The sequence below is a fragment of the Phalangium opilio genome, unplaced genomic scaffold (genome assembly GCF_054372755.1).
Source record: "Phalangium opilio isolate 3A_F unplaced genomic scaffold, DU_Popi_V2 ptg000209l_1, whole genome shotgun sequence".
Classification (NCBI taxonomy): domain Eukaryota; kingdom Metazoa; phylum Arthropoda; class Arachnida; order Opiliones; family Phalangiidae; genus Phalangium; species Phalangium opilio.
Window position 1 is genome coordinate 10,728,174 of NW_028324217.1, and position 19,444 is coordinate 10,747,617.

General features: G+C 38.0%; 4 protein-coding genes across 8 annotated transcripts in view; 3 read left to right on the top strand and 1 right to left on the bottom strand.

Annotated features, from left to right (window-relative positions):
- On the top strand, positions 1-4,669 carry LOC149619113 (uncharacterized). Of its 4 annotated transcripts, none has more exons than XM_089855045.1 (3): positions 1-1,224; positions 1,314-1,531; positions 2,457-4,669. In XM_089855045.1, the coding sequence occupies exon 3, from the start codon at positions 2,632-2,634 to the stop codon at positions 4,009-4,011; it is 1,380 nt and encodes a 459-aa protein (XP_089711171.1). In that variant the 5' UTR covers positions 1-1,224; positions 1,314-1,531; positions 2,457-2,631; the 3' UTR covers positions 4,012-4,669. The 4 variants fall into 4 exon arrangements, with proteins under 4 accessions (XP_089711171.1, XP_089711172.1, XP_089711174.1 ...); XM_089855046.1 differs by having other exon boundaries at positions 1,314-1,414; XM_089855048.1 differs by lacking the exon at positions 1-1,224 and having other exon boundaries at positions 1,339-1,355.
- Positions 1-19,444, bottom strand: part of LOC149619107 (uncharacterized) — a 95,420-nt gene that overhangs the window by 40,153 nt on the left and 35,823 nt on the right. The gene's annotated exons all lie outside the window — the stretch shown is intronic.
- Positions 1,198-13,345, top strand: LOC149619114 (uncharacterized). The gene is made up of 3 exons (XM_089855049.1): positions 1,198-1,273; positions 11,131-11,145; positions 11,215-13,345. Exon 3 carries the CDS (start codon positions 11,319-11,321, stop codon positions 12,693-12,695), a length of 1,377 nt encoding a protein of 458 aa, XP_089711175.1. The 5' UTR covers positions 1,198-1,273; positions 11,131-11,145; positions 11,215-11,318; the 3' UTR covers positions 12,696-13,345.
- LOC149619115 (uncharacterized) overlaps positions 6,569-19,444 on the top strand; it is a 24,371-nt gene continuing 11,495 nt past the window's right edge. The window contains exon 1 of one of the 2 annotated variants that reach the window (XM_089855042.1): positions 6,569-6,758. The gene's annotated coding sequence lies outside the window, so the exon portion shown is untranslated. The other variant, XM_089855044.1, reaches the window with a different exon arrangement.

Below are 19,444 nucleotides of genomic sequence, written 5' to 3' on the forward strand. Positions count from 1 at the left end.
TATGACATCACTATGACGTTGAGGAAAAAAGCGCGGGAATCCTATACGCGCGAGCGCGAGAGCTATACGCGTCTCGAGCTCTGTCCATGCTTTGATAGCGGAGAGAGTGGCACCATCTCGCGTGTGTGACGTCAAAAACAAGAAAACGTTCTAGCCTTTCTTAAAAAGTGGATTTTAAATAATTTCATATGAAGCATTTTCAAATGCATATTGCCAAATAACCAGAAATCGGAGAATTAAAAGCTTGATATTTTTGAATTCACAGTAATTAATTCTATCTTTTGCTATATAAATCAGAGGTTTTTCAAACGAAGCTTCTCATACCCTTTAACAAAATGATAAAAATATATCTAAATTGTTTTAGGAAATAACGCATCCTTTGACATTTTTTTTGTCGTTTTCAAACCTTAGCTCGGGTTATATGGTTACTGATCTACGTACTAGCTTAACTAAGATGTTTACGACACATTTATATCCTTCGGGGATTGAATCCGCGTGTTTGAATTGCAGGCCTTACGCTCTACCACGGTACTGTGGTGATTCGAAATCCGAAATCAAAATACAACAAATCGGGTTCCTGTCCTTTGGGACGTTTAGTCAAAATGGATTACTGTCCATTGGGACGTTTCGCTGTAATGGGATTTCAGTACATTGGGACGTTTCGCTGTAATGGGATTTCAGTCCATTGGGAAAGTCCGTCCCAATGAGATTTATGTTGACTGGAAATTCTAGTGTATGGGATTTCTATCCAATTAGATAAGGGTGGGTTCTAAGACTATTTAGATATTTTGGTCTACATAGACGGGAAACTCTTTTCGGTTTCAACTCCCTCAAAACACCTGACAACTCCTGATAGCAACCATTCGTTGAAAATAAAAAACAAATATTAAGATAAACATAACAGTAATATTAGCACCTCTCGTTTAAATTTCAGTACATTTGATCCACCAGATAACGACATTTTTACCCCAAAAAACGGCATTTTACCCATAGACCTAAGGCTTCTTATATAGGAGGTAGTGCCTATAAGGCTAATTTTTAGACTCCTTTGACCAAGGAGTACTAACCGGGCATATTCTCGATATTTTACGATTAAACGGGCAGCCAGCGTGATCGAGTGGGCTGTGGTGAGAGACTCCCTCGGGCCGTCTGCTCGAAAACCATGGGAAACCGTGACATTTCGCTGAATATTGTCTATTGAAAATCTCGTCGTTTAATCTTAATGTAATTAGTAAAGTATTCATCGAGTGTTCGGAATTGGCTACTTGCAAAGGTTTTTATAATTACAATGTTCTTAATTTACTTTTGTGCAGAAACCACATTATAGATGTTTATTTTGTGCTGGAAAACTTGGCGTTAGGGCGGAGAGTCCTTTCTCAAATTCTCATCGTTCCTAGAAGGAAATTATATAGGGGTGTGCGAATTCCACTTTTTGGATATCGAACCGGTTATCGAATACCCAAAAATTTTCCTTGTCAAATACCGCATCGAATAGTTTATTTCGAATCGAATACCGAATAGTTGGGCCTTGGTAATTTTTTTCCTTCCCGATTAATCGCGAATAGTTAAGCCTAGTAACCGCGAATATTTAACCCTAATATTCGCGAATACTAGGCCAACTATTCGCGGTTTATCGGGTATTAACCCTAATATTTGCCAATAAAATTACAAAGCAAGGAGAAGAACATTTAGAAGCTCCTAAATTTCAAAATACCTTTCCTCATTGGTGGTCAAGTATTTCTTTAAATTTTCCTACGCACTTGCTGGTAGTTTTTGATGGGAGACAAAAAAAATTGGGATGATATTTTTTAAATACGGTGTGTCTCTCTAGTGCCAAGGACCTAAATTTATGGAAGTCGAACTTTAACCGAATAGTCGGTTCGGTATTCGATATTCGAATCGAATAGTGAAAATGGGCTAGTCGAATACCGGATCGAATTATTCGGTTCGGTATTCGATCGAGTTATTCGATTGAAACGGTTAACCGCACACCTCTAAAATTATAGCTTCTTTTGGGGCGCATGTGGGGCGGCATTTCCTTTAATTGGCATTAACTTAAATATGTCAGTTGGGTGCTCGTTTAATTAGTATTACATGATATCCTAACGTTCTACTGTGGCTGTTAAATCCATACATATTTTAAACCATTGTTTGAAGCTCTGCAGCTAGACAAATTGAAGATAATTGTCGGTAATTAATTACAAATTATAGATACCGTCGTGATGCGTTTTAGCAATCTATCTTCATGTAACATGCATGGAGTTGTATTGCATTTTTGAAATCCCTTTTGGAATGCTTTATTTTGCTCTTGCTACGTGCATTTGTGTTTTATTTTGCTCGTGCTGCATGCATTCATGGTTTATTTTTGCAATGACTGCATTAATGCATGTTTTTTGGTTTGGCGTGGGAGGATTCCATTATAACCTCTAGTTCTTATTTAGGGTTTATTGTTTTAGGTAGGTCGCATATAAACAGAAGCGAGAATTTCTGATGAATGGATTACGGGTTCTTATCGAACAAAATTTAGTTAACACTATTACTTGCTATTAAAAATTTAAAAGAATCGATACATCAAGTATTTACACATACGGAATACCCCAATTTATTAAAAGCCGTATTGAACAATTCAAAATGGAACTTGCCAAGCTGCCTATGAATTCTCTACTACGCCAAGCCCTGACTAATTTCGCCTCGCGAGTATGGGTTAATTCAAATAAAAAAGCCTTGCGATATCCCCTGCATTATTTTTTCAACCGCTATTTTATGAACGACAGTGCAATTGCCGAATTGAAGCGTTCCAACATACCAACACTTTTTAAAGAAATGACCATGATGATATTGAATGAAGTAGGATATGTAATATATGATTGGCTTTACGAAATTAAAGACGACGTCACTGACATTACCCTGGAACACCAACTCGCCAATTTGAGCTGGACTGTTGAAGGCTCATTAAATCGACCCAAGATGGCCAGGTTACTATTAGAGAGTCAAACTGACCTCGATTTGTCATTCAGTTTTAAAATGGCATGCTATAACTGTTTGGAGGATACAATTAGAGAACTATGGCCACGAATCATTGAAAAATGTCTGTTATGCGATGCCAATTTTAAAAATTTGATGGTACAATACTGGCTTTATAAACTAGGTGGGCTCTTACTGAGCATGCCGCATAATTCATTTTTCGACCATTCGTTAGAAGAGATGTCACTTGATGTCAAATTTTTCGTCAGGGTTGTTTGTAATTGGGAATCTAGAAAATCAAATGTACAATTTATGTTTAATAATTTAACTGAAGAAGAAAAAAATCAGGCCTTGGATATTATTTTTATATCATCGAACTATGACAGCGAAAAACTTCTCCGACTTTCAGCAAATCCTGCTGTTGGATATTTATTGAGTCAATTAAATTACACGCAAATGTGCGCATTAGTATCCAAATTTGAACCACCTGAAGAGTTATTGATGAACATATCATACTTCGCGTGGCCAAGAAATACACATATTCTAAAGGCATTGGACCATTACATTGACAAAATGAATGGCGCTATTGAAGCTACAAACTGCAATGATTTGGTAGAGTTCGCTGATGGAGCGTTCGAGTTTGTCAGACGCTACAACCGTAGTATTTTGTTCAGATATTGTTGGACCAGATTCCCAAGAGAAGAATTAAATAAAGTTATGGATTCAAAGTTCTTTGAGGACATCGTTTCTAAATTGGCTGAAAACAAAGACGCTGTGTCCATTAAGATAGTAATTGATAGTATTGACCCCAAGAGTTATGCCAAAAATTTATTTTCTCTTTATCATCTTCTCATTATGAAATGTTTGGCTGCATACGATATAGATCTGTTGAAATATTACCTCACTCGTACCGTTGTCAGTAAGAACTTGGCCAAAAACCTCCTTAAGATATTGAAGGACTCTATTTACTTACAACCTATTAAGGAAACCACTACTGGTATTTTAATTCAGCTTTTTCCTGAGTTGGATCCCAATTGCTCAGATTAAGTTGTTAAAACGAGTGTAACTTCACGCATGTTTACTTGTTTATTTTTTTTCGTTCAAATTATTGCGTTTGTTTTCTAAACAAAACAAGTTGTTGAACTTTGTACTCTTAAGAAAACTGCGCATTTTTAAACAAGTAATTTAGAATTGCGCGCAGTTGTAGTTACATCCTTACATAAATATTGTTTATTGTTTAGTAATTACGCTGTAACTGGGGCAAATTACTCCCAATTTTCAGGGATTTGTTTTTTTTAAAGCATTTTTTTTTTCAAATTAACCCACACATGGTTATCACTTGTGTTATCGTAGTATTAGTTTCGTATTCTATAATTTTCTTTCATAAGCTACGCAATTTTTAAAAAGTAATATAGAATTGCATACTATTTTTTTTTTTCATATTTAGTTTTCTCTTATTTAGTGATTATTGGATTATTGTATAAAGTTACTCGTTTTGTTTGGTTTTTGTTCATAGCTTTTTTCCAAATAAACGAACTCATTTTTGTATTTTTTATTGAACTAATTTAATGTTCAAGAAATGTTTTTCTAAATTTGCGCGATTTTAAATGTCCCTTAAAATTGCTATAGTACTTGTTACATTTTTTCAATAAATTTCTTTTGTACTCTTTAATGGAGACATAAACAAAAGATGGCAATCTTCAAACTTTTTGTGTTTGAATTTTAATTTCGTGAAATCGAAACGGTGACACTGATAATTGAACTATCTCTATACGTGTCGCGTCATCGTATGATGTATGTCTACGATGCGGCTATTGGTCCAACCTTCTTGTAGTAATACAAGTGCCATCACCTTTGACAGTATAAAATGTTTCGTTCGCCATTGATGAGAGAGGATTGTGGTAAGATGATGATATATTTTCGTTTGTTTGTGTTTTAAAAGGAAGAAAATTTTAATTGTAAGGTTGAGCATTGCGTTTAAATTTGCTAGAAAGGTTAAGAATTACATTAAATTGTGCTAGAATGGTTAAGAATTACATTTAATTATGCAAGAAAGGTTAAGAATTACATTTAAATATGCTAGAAAGGTTAAGAATTACATTAAATTGTGCTAGAAAGGTTAAGAATAGCATTTAATTGTGCTAGTAAGGTAGACCATTCCATTAAGTATTTGACAAGAAACCAACGCACAGGGGAAGGGCCGCCATATTAGGAGAGTTCTCTCGCGCCAGATGGAGCTTGCGTTCGTTAAACGCGGGAGGCTAGCCCACCCACACTGCCGATTGTCGTTCTTGGCGTCATGGAATCATGGAACTAGCCTAATATGGCGGCACGGCCTCTGTGCTGTTTGCTTTTCCTATGGCGTTTCAGGAATGGTCTATTGTGCTAGTAAGGTTACGAATTGCGAATATTGAGAGAGGATTGCTTTATTGCCTTAATTTTTGTGTCCTACTACCTTTAATATTACTGCAACCGGTCGACAAAAGGATTGCCAGAAATCAATTTTTCCGAAGTTTTGATAGCGTGTCTATGAAGAAGCGACCTTATTTTTGTACACTTCAACCGTTGCCTACGTTGCACGGTAGTTTCGAAGGAGGGGGACTTTTAAGAAATGCGACTTCTTATTTTCTCCCTATTTTACCGCGAGATTTCATTGATAGCTGGACCAAAACGCGCGCGAAAATGAGTATTTCAAATTCCAAGCGCGAGAAAATGAACATTTCAAATTATTTAGGTCCAGCCATAGCCCACTTGATCACGCTGGCTGCACGCGCTATAGAAGCCCGCTCAATCGACCCTAAAAATGAGAATAACATCGGTTCGGTCTAAAATTCAAACCCGTCTGGTTTTAACATGGGCCTCTATGGGAGGGGACCAGTTTTTTCAACGTTTTTGACAATATTAGTGCATCTACTGGTTCAAATCTCTTGAATTTTTAATGAGACGTGTATTGAAAGGTTTGATATTATCCTGTAAAATTTCAAGTCTTCAGCTATAATAGTTTTTTTTATAAAAAATAAAAATCATCACTTAGTAGAGAATTTTGCCCCTTCAATTTCTCTACTATGTGATGATTTTTATTTTTTATAAAAAAAACTATTATAGCTGAAGACTTGAAATTTTACAGGATAATATCAAACCTTTCAATACACGTCTCATTAAAAATTCAAGAGATTTGAACCAGTAGATGCACTAATATTGTCAAAAACGTTGAAAAAACTGGTCCCCTCCCATAGACGCCCATGTTAAAACCAGACGGGTTTGAAAGTTTAGACCGAACCTATGTGACCCGCCGTATTCGCGAGTTAACATGTAAAAAAAATCGTTTGGACGGGCTTCTAGAGCGCGTGCAGCCAGCGTGCGTGATCAAGTGGGCTATGGTCCAGCTAATAGCGCCTCGGGTCACTCGGGTGAGAGAATTTGGCAACTTATATTGCCAAAATAAAAATCGGCGCGGCGCACATGCCTTGATTAACGTAGGCAACGCTTCAACGGTCATTATCCTATATTTTTCCAGTTAAAAGGGGGTCTGAGGAGTGTTACTGGAAACATATCCTATAAGACATTTTTCTTATTTGTGGCTCTGAGCGCGATCAGCCTTCGTTCGTGAATCGTGACTCGCGTGATCCAGGAGGCTATGGTTCCACCAAACAAAGCCGTCTTAGCTCGTCTGCTTCAAAACCGCGGGGAAACGTGACATGTCGCCGAATATTGTCTATTAAAAACACGTCATTTAATGTAATTTGTAATTAGTAAAGTATTCATCGAGTGTTCGGAATTGGCTACTGGCAAAGGTATTTATAATTACTCTGTTCTTAATTCACTTTTGTGCCGAAACAACATCATTTATGGATGTTTATTTTGTGCTGGAAAACTACGTTTGGACGGAAATAGGGTTCTTTCTCAAATTCTCATCCGTTCGTTGAAGGAAATTATAGCTTGTTTTGGGGGGCATGTGGAGCGGCATTTCGTTTAATTGACATTAACTTAAATATGTTAGTTGGGTGCTCGTTTAATTAGTATTTCATCATAGCCTAACGTTTGACTGTGGCTGTTAAATCCATACATATTTTAAACCATTGTTTGAAGCAGTGTTGCCAATGTGCGGGAAATTTCCCGTTTTGCGGGATTTTTCGATGGTATTTTGGCTTTGGCGGGAAAAAGGTAGTTTTTTGATAAATCAATCGATTTGGCGGGAATTTCAATGACCGTGGGGTTTTGATCATGTTTTTTTAAACATTTGGTAAAATTTTAATTTTTTTTCTTGGCGCATCCGATTTTTACCAACCGACCATCAATGTTTCCTTCATAGTTTTGGTCCCCCAAATGGGACCTTTCTTATAGTTTAGTATTTAGTGCTTCTCAGGCAACACCTTCACAAGTTCACAATGCTTACTTAAATTGTAGTGCGGCTGAAAACGTAAAACTTACGTCAATTTTGCTCTAAAAGGAGTTGCGGGAAATAATGACCGTCGGCGGGAAATTTTGGGTCGTCAGGCGGGAAATTGACAGTTTGAACATTGGCAACACTGGTTTGAAGCTCTGAAGCTAGACAAATTGAAGATGATTGTCGGTAATTTCAATTAACTATAGGTACCATCGTGAGGCGTTTTAGCAATCTTTCTCCTTGCAAGATGCAAGGAGTTGAGTTGTATTTCATTTTTGAAATCCCTTTTGGAATGTTTCATTTTGCTCTTGCTGCATGCAATTGTGTTTTATTTTACAATGACTGCATTAAAGGGATATTTCCATGTATATTCATAGCATTGTATGTCAATAAGGTTTATTAATTTGGATAGAACAACAAATAAGGATTTCAAAAATATACATACTAAAATATATTTTATAATTTTTTACCTAATTAATCGCAAATGAAGTTCAAATTTAAGAGATCGTGGATCCCCAAGCGGAATATCGCCGAACTAGTGTTTTACGTCATTTTGACGTTTTTATTTTGCGCCAAGCCCCTACCTTCCTTCTCTTCTTATCCTAGGGGTTTTCCTACTGCAGTAGCCTCCATATTTTAGACTATCATTTGAATATAATGGCTTCTCAGTCAGAGAACATAAAAAGTAGAGGTGTGCGGTTAACCGTTTAAATGGAATAATTTGATCGAATACCGAACCGAATAATTCGATTCGGTATTCGATAAGCCCATTTTCACTATTCGATTCGGTATTCGATAACCCCATTTTCACTATTCGATTCGAATATCGAATACCGAACTGACTATTCGGTTAAAGTTCGACTACCATAAATTTAGGTCCTTGGCACTAGAGAGACCCACCTTATTTAAAAAAATATCATCCCAATTTTATTTGTGTCCCATCAAAAACTACCAGCAAGTGCATTGGAAAATTTTAAGTAATACTTGACCACCAATGAGGAGAGGTATTTTGAAATTTAGGAGCTTCTAAATGTTCTTCTCCTTGCTTAGTATTGACTATTGGCGAATATTGGGGTTACTACCCGATTAACCGCGAATAGTTGGCCTAGTATTCGCGAATATTAGGGTTAAATATTCGCGGTTACTAGGCTTAACTATTCGCGATTAATCGGGAAGGAAAAAATTACCAAGGCCCAACTATACGGTATTCGATTTGAAATAAACTATTCGATTCGGTATTTGATAAGGAAAATATTTTGGTATTCGATAACCGGTTCGATACCCAAATAGTGGTATTCGCACACCCCTAATAAAAAGAGCTAGATTAAAGACCCTTCCTATGGAGAGGCTGGCGCCATCTATACTTCAGTTTTACAAACATAACACTTTCTGTGCTAGTTTCCTAAGACTTCGTTTTTAAGTGTTTTTATAAACGGATTAATCGCGATAATTGTAGTAGTAGCCTTTTCATTCGGTTAGCTATTTGTTATGATTGAGCCGCTAAATACGGGGTAAGCTAAAAATAAAACCTGAGCTTGACATTTTTTATTAATTTCTCCCAATGTAGCAGACGACAAGATTCCCTCTTAGTAGTTCAGTATCATACTATAAATAAAACCTACTGTTTCTAAGAGTACCAATGAAATTTATGTACCGCATCGACGTAGATACGGGTAAAATATGGCGGACGGTTTAAAGTTAGCCGTTACAGATTCAAATATTTAAACCCAATTATCTATTTTTACCTCTCCGTGTGACGTAGTCCAGGAGAGGTTCTGTAACGGCCGTGTCTGTCTGTGTGTCTGTCTGTGTGTGTGTCTGTGTGTCTGTCTGTCCGTTGTTACACCCACGTGACCGCGTTCGCAGTTTGCGTATCGGAGCAAACGTGTTCGCCATTTCCGAACTGCTTTCACAGTCACGGAAATGGCTCCTCTACTTGAGTTCTCACACCACCATCTTCTGGGCTTGTCCATCCCACACGAACACCAGTCTGTACTTACTGGCTTCTAATCACCACCATTTTCTGTTCTTTGTCAATCCCACATTGACACCAGTCTGTACATACTGGCTTCTAATCACCACCATCTTCTGCTGGTCTTTGTCCATCCCACTTGGACACCAGTCTGTACATACTGGCTCCTAAACACCACCATCCACTGGTCTTCCGTCTACTCCACATAGACACCAGTCTGCATTTACACTGGCTTCTAACACCACCATCCACTGGTCTTCCGTCTATTCCACATAGACACCAATCTGTATCATTGGCTTCTACTCCATTATCATCGTTTGGTTTTAGGATATACGCGGCGATCAGCTAGGGTTACGAGAAACGTCTAGCCTCCCTAAGGTGGGATCGCCACCAAAGGTTTTCGCAATTGCGCTTTTTCCTTACTATTATAATGGAAACGAATCGTATATATACCCCAAAATTTGAAGAAAGTGGGCAAGAGGGGTACCCTTCACTTTAAACGTCAATATTAGCAAAGTTTGAGATGATAATTGGTATAACTTTATTTTAAACGATTTAACTATTATTAATGTTAATTATTGAAGATTAAAATAATTAACAATAATTATATTTATTTAAGTATTAAAGATAAACCTCTCGTGCAAAGAGAGAGATTATCATTGCCTCCTATATCTGCCAAGGCCCGTGCATGCGATATATTTCCTTCATTGCCTCATATATCTTTCAAGGCCCGTGCATTGTGATATATTTCATTCATTGCCTCCTATATCTATCAAGGCGCGTGCATTGTGATATATTTCATTCATTGCCTCCTTTATCTATCAAGGCCCGTGCATTGCGATATATTTTTCAAAACAACAACAAAAATGGGAAGCTCCTCTCAGAAACATAATAATTTCTTTTCTCTGTATATGAAATGAAAATATGGATAATATTGCGCTCCTTCTTTAACGGTATGAATCCTTGCCTGTCTATTAATATTTTACGTAGGAGTAATACGTTTTTAGCGAAGTCTAGAGAGGATAAACTTATGTTTTGTTTCGAAAAAAAAATACTGCTTCCACTAATGGGTTTATACTCCTTGTTACTGTTGTATAGAGTAATCATGGTAAAAGCTTAAAAAATACGAGAGGACAGACCTTTTTTATCCTCTTGTTTTATTCTTAATAAGAATAGAAAACATTTATTTTTTGATGCTAAGATTGCTTTAAAAAAATCCAAACGGTTAGGCATTGGTAAAAAAGACAAATGATATTTTTCAAATCTAATGAGATAACGCCCACCTAGTTGAAAATTGGCCTTTTTTATCCGCGGGAGCCATTCTTAATGAGAATTTCGATGCTAGTAGGTTGTCAATTAAACTACCGGTATATTATTGTTGTTGGAAATTGGATATTAAGTCAAATTAAGTGGTTGTAAAGAGCCAGCAGGTTTTTGCCACTTCTTTTTGTGAGTATTTGATTTTTGTATGTAAAATGGAGGAAGATAATGTTGAGAGTAAGGATGAAATGCGGAAGCGCAAAGCGCGGGAAAGGATGAGGGCAAAAAGGTCGACGTTTTCATTGGATACTTAAGTTTATATAATCTTCTCGACACGGAGAGGTAATATTTTGGTTTTCCCAACTTGTTAAACGTTGTTTTTTTTAAATTTTAGTTTTTCCTCATGTTTTAACGGGACGTAATTTTCAATATAAAACCGTTAATAATTTGTGCTTCTTGGCTAAACATGGAACTATCCCTTTAATGCATGTTTTTTGGTTTGGCATGGGAGAATTTCCTTATAACCTCTAGTTCTTATTTTATTTAGGTTTTATACTTTTAGGTAAGTCGCATTTAAACAAAGGGGAGAATTCCTGATGAATGGATTACGGATTCTTATCGAAAAATTTAGTTAACACTATTACTCGCTGTTGGAAATTTTTAAGAATCGATACATCAAGTATTTACACCAAGGCAATACGCCCATTTATTAAAAGCCGTATTGAACAATTCAAAATGGAGCTTGCCAAGCTGCCTATGATTTCGCTACAACGCCAAGCCCTGACTAATTTCGCCTCGTCGGTATGGATTAGTGCAAGTAAACAATCCTTGCGATATCCTCTGCATTATTTTTTCCACCACGAGTCAAACAACGACGAAGCAATTGCCGAATTGGAGCGTTCCAACATACCAACACTTTTTAAAGAAATGACCATGATGATATTGGATGAAGTGGGACGTGAAATATTTGATTGGCTTTACGAAATTGAAGACGACGTCAACGACACCACCTTGGAGCACCAACTCTCCAATTTGAGCTGGACTGTTGAAGGCTCATTAAATCGACCCAAGATGGCCAGGTTACTACTAGAGAATCAAAGTGACCTCGATTTTTCATTCAGTTTTTACATGACATGCACGTACGGTTTGGAAGATAAAGTTAGAGAACTGTGGCCACGAATCGGAGAAGGACAGGAGTTAAAGGATTACGATAATGAAAATTGGATGGTACAATACTGGATTTATAAACTAGACGAAGACTTGCTGAACCCGCCGAATAGTTTCTTTTTAGACCGTTTGTTAGATGGAACGTCAATTGATGTCCAATTTTTCGTCAGAGTTGTTCGTGAATCAGATCTTAGAAAATCAACAGTAAAATTTCTGTTTATTAATTTAACTGAAGATGAAAAAATTCAGGCCTTGGATAGTATTTTTAAACAGTCGAATTATGCAATCAAAAACTTTCTCCGACTTTCAGAAGAACCTGCTGTGGGATATTTATTGAGTCAATTAAATTACACGCAAATGTGCGCATTAGTATCCAAATTTGAACCACCTGAAGAGTTATTGATGAACATATCATACTTCGCGTGGCCAAATACACATATTATAAAGGCGTTGGACCATTACATTGGCAGAATGGAAGGCGCTATTGAAGCTACAAACTGCAATGATTTGGTAGAGTTTGCTGATGGAGCGTTCAAGTTTGTCCGACGCTACAACCAAACGATTTTGTTCCGATATTGTTGGACCAGATTCTCAAAAGAAGAATTAAATGAAGTTACCGATTCAATGTTCATTTATGAAATCATTTCTGAATTGGCTCTCAACAAAGACGATGTGTCCATTAAAATGGTAATTGATAGTATTGAGCCCAAGAGTTATGCCAAGCATTTGTTAACTCATGATCATCTTCCCATTATCGAAACGTTGGCCACATACGATACGGATCTGTTGAAATATTACCTCGCTCGTACCGTTGTCAGTGAGAACTTGGCCAAAAACCTCCTTAAGAAATTGAAGGACTTTATTTACTTACAACCTATTAAGGATACCACTACTGTTATTTTAATTCAGCTTTTTCCTGAGTTCGATCCCAATTGCTCAGATTAAGTTGTTACAACGCGTGTAACTTCACGCATGTTTACTTGTTTATTTTTTTCGTTCAAATTAGTGCGTTTGTTTTCTAAACAAAAGGAGGTGTCGTTGAATTTTGTGCTAAAAATTATTTTTGTTAAAAACTGCGCATTTTTAAATAAGTAATTTAGAATTGCGCGCAGTTGTAGTTACATACTTACATAAATATTGTTTATTACGCTGTGACTGGGGAAAATTACTCCCAATTTTCAGGGGGTTTTTTCCCCCCAAAGCATTTTTTCAAATTAACCCACACATGGTTATCACTTTTGTTATCTTCGTATTGGTTTCAATATTCTTTCAAAAGCTACGCAATTTTTCAGAAGTAATATAGAATTACATACTAATTTTTTTTTTCATATTTAGTTTTCTCTTATTTAGTGATTATTGTATGAAGTTACTAGTTTTGCTGGGTTTTTGTTCAAAGCTTTATTCCAATTAAACGTACACGTGTTTGTATTTTTTATTGGCCAAACAAAGTTTTCAACTAATTTCATGTTCAAGAAATGTTTTTTCTAAATCTACGCAATTTTAAATAAGTCGTTATTGCTATTGTACTTTTTCATTTTTTCAATAACGTTTTTTTACTCTATGGAGACATAAATAAAAGATGGTAATCTTTGAAAGTTTATGCGTTTTGTATTTAAAGGGGAACTCTGCTCGGTTGGCGCCCCTTTAGTGAAACTTTCCTGTGTAGCTCCAAACGCCGAGAAAATGTGCTGCCGCCTAGGCGAAAAAGCTTGCAACTCAGTTTATTTCTAACGAATTTTCTACTCCCCCCTTTCTCCCATCCGTTACCGCACCAACGACGAAGCCACGCTTCCTTTAGGTTCGCCAAACCCCCCCCCCCCCCATGGATGATGCTCGCGCCACGTGACCGTTGATGGTAGGGATAGCTTAAGAATGTTAAACGGGGGGACGAAGAACGCCAGACTGGGTTTTCTTTTTGCCCCTATATAGAGTAGTGGCATTCCATGTTAATTTCTCATAGAGCGTAACGTAGCCAAAGGCAGGGAGGTGCCATTACTCTATAGTCTTACTGCCATGATTTTCCTGGGGACTGCGGTACCAAGAAGGGGTTCGGAGTTTTTAGAGGGCAAAGGTTTGAACTGAAACCCCCTAACATTGCAATACTATTAAGTTTTTTCTTTGTAAGAAGGAGGTACCTCCCCCCTTTTTTTAAATAAGGGCAGGGTAGCTTCGACCACCTGAATAGTTTGACAACCAAACACCTATAGTTGATTCCTTTATTCCCTTTTCCCAATGCCATACACATGCCTTTCAATCCATTTTCTCACTCTCTATGTGCTAATGGCTAGTAGCTATGAATAGAAAGGTCTTTTATAAAGATTCACTATTTTTTTCGATTCGATATTTTCAACTTAAAATGAAACTATGGAGACAAATATCTATACTCCTGTTTACCCGCACTTGAGAAACCGTACTTGCCATTATATATTGGCAGATGCTCCTCAACTTTTACAATACCGTCAAGTGAGGTTGAACAAGAGTATATAATGAGCATTTTTATTCATTTCTTGGAAAAACTGAAAAAGTACATTGGTTCTTCAAACGAAAGGGACGTGATCCTTCTTTATATCCTGTGAACACCTGACGTAAAATGATTTGGTTATCCCGATCTAATTCCTTATATCGTGTGATATTTGCGAAGTGTTTCGAACATACTTCTTTCTGAAATGAAATGACTCGTTAATCGCTTTACAATTACCTTTGCCATGTGTAATTGGCGAGTTGTTCTGGGTACACGCGGCGATTAAATAATGTTATAATCACTGCAGTAACCATAACGAGACTGAATTCTATCTCCATTTCTTCGGTGACCACATTCCAATGCACCTAAACATTTCTTTTATCTCCTTTTAAAATAATGAACGAATGAACTTGTATTCAAGGTAGAAATGTCAGAACCGGCCGATATTATGGGTGTGTTTGGGAAGCACTAGCCACCCGGAATTTCACTTTAAAGCAGAGTTGATACTAAGAAAAGGGTAGTTAAACCTCAATTACCCTCCCGAAATTAACACCATCCGCCAAGACAGAGAAATGGAATACATTCATGGATCTGGAGGGAATTCTTAGAACCCAAACAAAAATAAAACCACATTTCTGGTTTACAGACCCCCTTTACCTACAAACTATAGAAAATTTCGGAATATAAATACTGAGTAACCAACCCACAAGGGAGAGGCGGCCATTGGGGTATTCTCCCTCGCGCCAAGAAGAGACGCCAGAATGAGCCCGAGTTCACTGCTCGCGGGAATTAAGCCAACTCGCACTGAATCTAGCGGGGTTTCTTGGCGCCAAGGAGGATACCGCAATGGTACCGTATTTAATTTCCGAAATGGTCTATACGGTAGGTAGCAAGGCGGATTTATAAGAGAGGAGGTTCAGAGTCAGACAAAATGCACGTACTCCGCAGTTCATAAAATTACAATGTGGCGTTCCCCAGTTACCATGATTACCACTACCCCCTCACGGCAAGAGAGCGTACGTTCTCGCCCATGCGTTCAAGCCCCCTTTTTCTAGCCTCATCAGCTTGTTTATAATTTTGAATACTCCTCGTTTGCAAGAACGATCACGTGACGTGCGCCTTTACCAACGGCTTACGCGCCGATGCATGTTTTTATTTCCACATTTCCAAAACCAGTCTTCTCTCTTATTCATCCTCCTTGCTTTTAGCGAGCCGGCACAGAAATTTTCCAACACCATCACACCCTTACCCCACTCAAAGTAACGAAGCAAGTTCCAGTCCATACTACCCCTTATTGCCAATAAGGATGAATACATAAATCTCCTTTGCTAATTACCACCTGGTATTATCTATCATTCGATGTTGCTAACAAAGACCAAAATTATTTTGCAATGTGCTAAGGTTGTACAATACCCAACAATGGTCTAAGGCTGTGCAGTGCATGACGCATAAGTTTTTTCTCCTTTCCTAAATCGTAGAAAATGTCTTTAGCCTGCCTATTCTCTCCCAAACCTGACGCGATTTATAGATACAATAGTTTGAAGCGCTACACCCTTTCCCTCTTGAAGCTGCCAGTTTAACAGCTCTATGATTAGACACGGTTATACGAGAAAGAATCACAACATTGTATAGAAAACCCTGGTTGCTAAAGGCTTGTCTATATACATGTACAGGTACACAAACTGGTTCTGATGTTGTAAGACTGAAGTCAGGCCCGATATAGAGTAATGGCAGTACTACCTATGCAAACGGCATACCTCCAATATCTTAGCTCAGTGTCATGCCCCTACTGGGCGCGTACAGTATCCTCTCGTACAAAAGCGCGCCCAGAGGGAGGGATACACGGCTTTCACCCCTCTCTACCACCATTAGTCTATAGAGTAATGTCAGTTCTACTATGCAAACGTCATACCATAGAGTAGTGTCGGTAGAGGGGGCAGTAGACTGTGTATCCCTCCCTCTAGGCGCGCTTTTGTAAGAGGGGATATTGTACGCGCCTAGTAGGGGGGATGACACTTAGCTAAGAGATAGAAGGGTATGACGTTTGCATACGTAGAACTGACATCTAGCTCTAGCTCAGTGTCATCCCCCCTACCAGGCGCGTACAGTATCCCCTCTTACAAAAGCGCGCCTAGAGGGAGGGATACACAGTCTACTCCCCTCTCTACCGACACTACTCTATACACTGTATCCTCAAAAAGCTTTTATAAATACGAAGTTTGAAAAAATATTCTAACTATTGCGACTGTCCACTTAAAATATCGCGAGTGTCCACTTAAAATAACGCGAGTGTCCATTTAAAATATCGCGAGTGTCCATTTAAAATATCGCGAGTGTCCATTTAAAATATCGCGAGCGTCCATTTAAAATATCGCGAGCGTCCATTTAAAATATCGCGAGCGTCCATTTAAAATATCGCGAGCGTCCATTTAAACTATCGCGAGCGTCCATTTAAAATATCGCGAGCGTCCATTTAAAATATCGCGAGCGTCCATTTAAAATATCGCGAGCGTCCATTTAAAATATCGCGAGCGTCCATTTAAAATATCGCGAGTGTCCATTTAAAATATCGCGAGTGTCCATTTAAAATATCGCGAGTGTCCATTTAAAATATCGCGAGTGTCCATTTAAAATATCGCGAGTGTCCATTTAAAATATCGCGAGTGTCCATTTAAAATATCGCGAGTGTCCATTTAAAATATCGCGAGTGTCCATTTAAAATATCGCGAGCGTCCATTTAAATTTTGCCAAGCGTCCAGTAACCCAGTTCAATTTCATTTTGGTTCTCCCAGTGTTACTAAGCCAAGAGGCTGCAGGGAGAAAGGCTAGCAGTTCAGTTTGACCATCTTGGTTGACGTAGAATGCCTCACAATCACAACATGGCACTGAAGATAAAGCTGAGAGAGGGAGCAACTTCTCCCACCCCAATAATTTCAAACATTATTCACACGTCCTGTTAAATTATCAGTAACGTCCTGGTGTAGACGTACTATATAAAAGTCACAAAATGTTTAGTCACTAATCTTTTAGATTGGTCAAACTTAACATTCGATTTTTACCTCATTTTATTTTTGATGTTCATTACCAAACACCACTAAAATAATTATCCTGATAAAACAAAGCATGAATTAAAACCAGGCATGGATATAGTTTTGATGCTTTTATTAATAGTAACCTATCATCTTCATATAAAACAGTTCCGAACACAATTGACTTCTGAAATCCCGTCCCTAAGAAAGATACCTAACCGATCGCTAAACGCGCCCGGCCCCAAGCCCCCAACCAAACCAAGTTGAATGATTTCTCAATTCCGCGAATTTCCCCTCTCCTATGACTATAACAGCATAGTACAAAAAACAAGACGGCCCAAGGGCTCGTAATAGTAGCCATATCGTCCGAGTGAATAGCCCCTCTATACCCTACCCTAATGAGTGGATAACCCCTCTATACCTTACCCTAATGAGTGAATAGAGCTATCTTTTTCAATGCTTAAATGATTTACCGTGCATAAAATCAGAGTGAATAGCCCCTCGATTCCCTACTCTAAACAGTGATTAAATTATAACCGTATAAATTTACTTATGCTGTAATTCTAATATTCCGGCGAATCGAAGAACAGATAGTTTTTAGTGATAATCCCCTCGATGAGTTTACAACATAGAATTATGCCGATGCACACTGATCGCATCTTATAAATTTCTAACAAGGACTTATGCCCAGAAACTTTTGAAAGAGAAAGTTTAGTTATAGTGATTACGCATTTTAGTGATTATCCCCTCGAATTACCTTTAGCAATGCTAAAATGATCAAACGCATAACGCTCATTTGACACTATGTTAGCTCTATCTAAACCCACATTTGAATTAACCGCCAAAACGTTCTAGTCAAACATAACATAAATGACGATAGCTACCGAACGAGAACGAAACGGGGAAAATCGTTATCTATTTAATTAGCACATACATAAAAAGAAAATAAATATAAAAACCCCAAACATACAAATTCATAAGTATCCGACCCCACAGATAAAAATTCAAAAGTATCCGACCCCACAGATAAAAATTCAAAAGTATCCGACCCCACAGATAAAAATTCAAAAGTATCCGACCCCACAGATTAAGAGGTACCCCACCCCACATCACCCCGACATTTAAGAGATAAGAATAAATAATAAAAAACTCGGAGTTTCTATCAAGTCTCTATGGTTCAGTTGGTAGAATATCTGCCTATTGCGCCAGCGACCCGGGTTCGATTCCCGGTTCTGACGATAACGAAGCGAAAACTCCGGCCACAACTACTTCTACTACTACTACTATTACGGCTCGGGTCAAACTAAGAGCCTATCGTATACTACGATATGGCTAAAAAGAAAAATTCCAAGAATAAAAGAAGTTCCCAGGTGCGAAAAAGAAAAACCGCTCCTCGCTGTCACGAAAGAATGAGGATAAGGGGTGCAAAATGGACGTCAAGGTTTTGCGCTCCAGGCGAGCTTCATTTATATTGATACGTGGAGTCCAGGTTGAGGGGCAAATAGAGTCTTTGTAACCCACGTGACGCGATTCATCCACTCGTAGGGTATGGTCCTTTTTTCAAATTTTAGGCCACCGCCCCCAACGCGAGCGCCATCTAGCGTTCTAGATCGGTAATAAACCTCGCCGACGCTACCTTTAAATTCGTGAAATCGAAACGCTGACACTGATAATGCAACTATCTCTATACAAGTAGCCACATCGTAAGATGTGGCTATTAGTCCGAACAAATGTGGATGGTCCGACTTTTCTGTAGTAGTCGTTGTGCCACATTATCGCCTTTGGCAATATAAAATTTTCCTTTGTTTTTTAAAAGGAAGGAAATTTTAATTGTAAGGTTGAGCATTGCATTTAATTGTGCTAGTAAGGTTAACAATTGCATTTAGTAGACCATTCCATTAAATACTTGCCGAGAAACCAACGCACCGGTGAAGGGCCGCCATATTAGGAGAGTTGTTCTCGCTAGATGGAGCTCGCGTTCGCTAAACGCGGGAGGCTAGTCCACTTATTTTTCAGCACGGAGCTGTATTGTGCTTACACTGCTTCTTGGCTTGAGAAAACTAGAAAAGAACTATTTGTTTTAAAACTTTGAAAATTTGCACGATCATTTAAAATCTTCATTATACCTCTCCCTAAAATTTCAAGAGATTCGAGCCAGTGAAACCGAAGAAAACACATTGAAACCGTTTGAAGACTAATCTCTT

Bases quoted from the DNA above. Each gene is read 5' to 3' on its own strand.
- LOC149619113 (XM_089855045.1), top strand. From the start codon at position 2,632: ATGGAACTTGCCAAGCTGCCTATGAATTCTCTACTACGCCAAGCCCTG.
- LOC149619114 (XM_089855049.1), top strand. From the start codon at position 11,319: ATGGAGCTTGCCAAGCTGCCTATGATTTCGCTACAACGCCAAGCCCTG.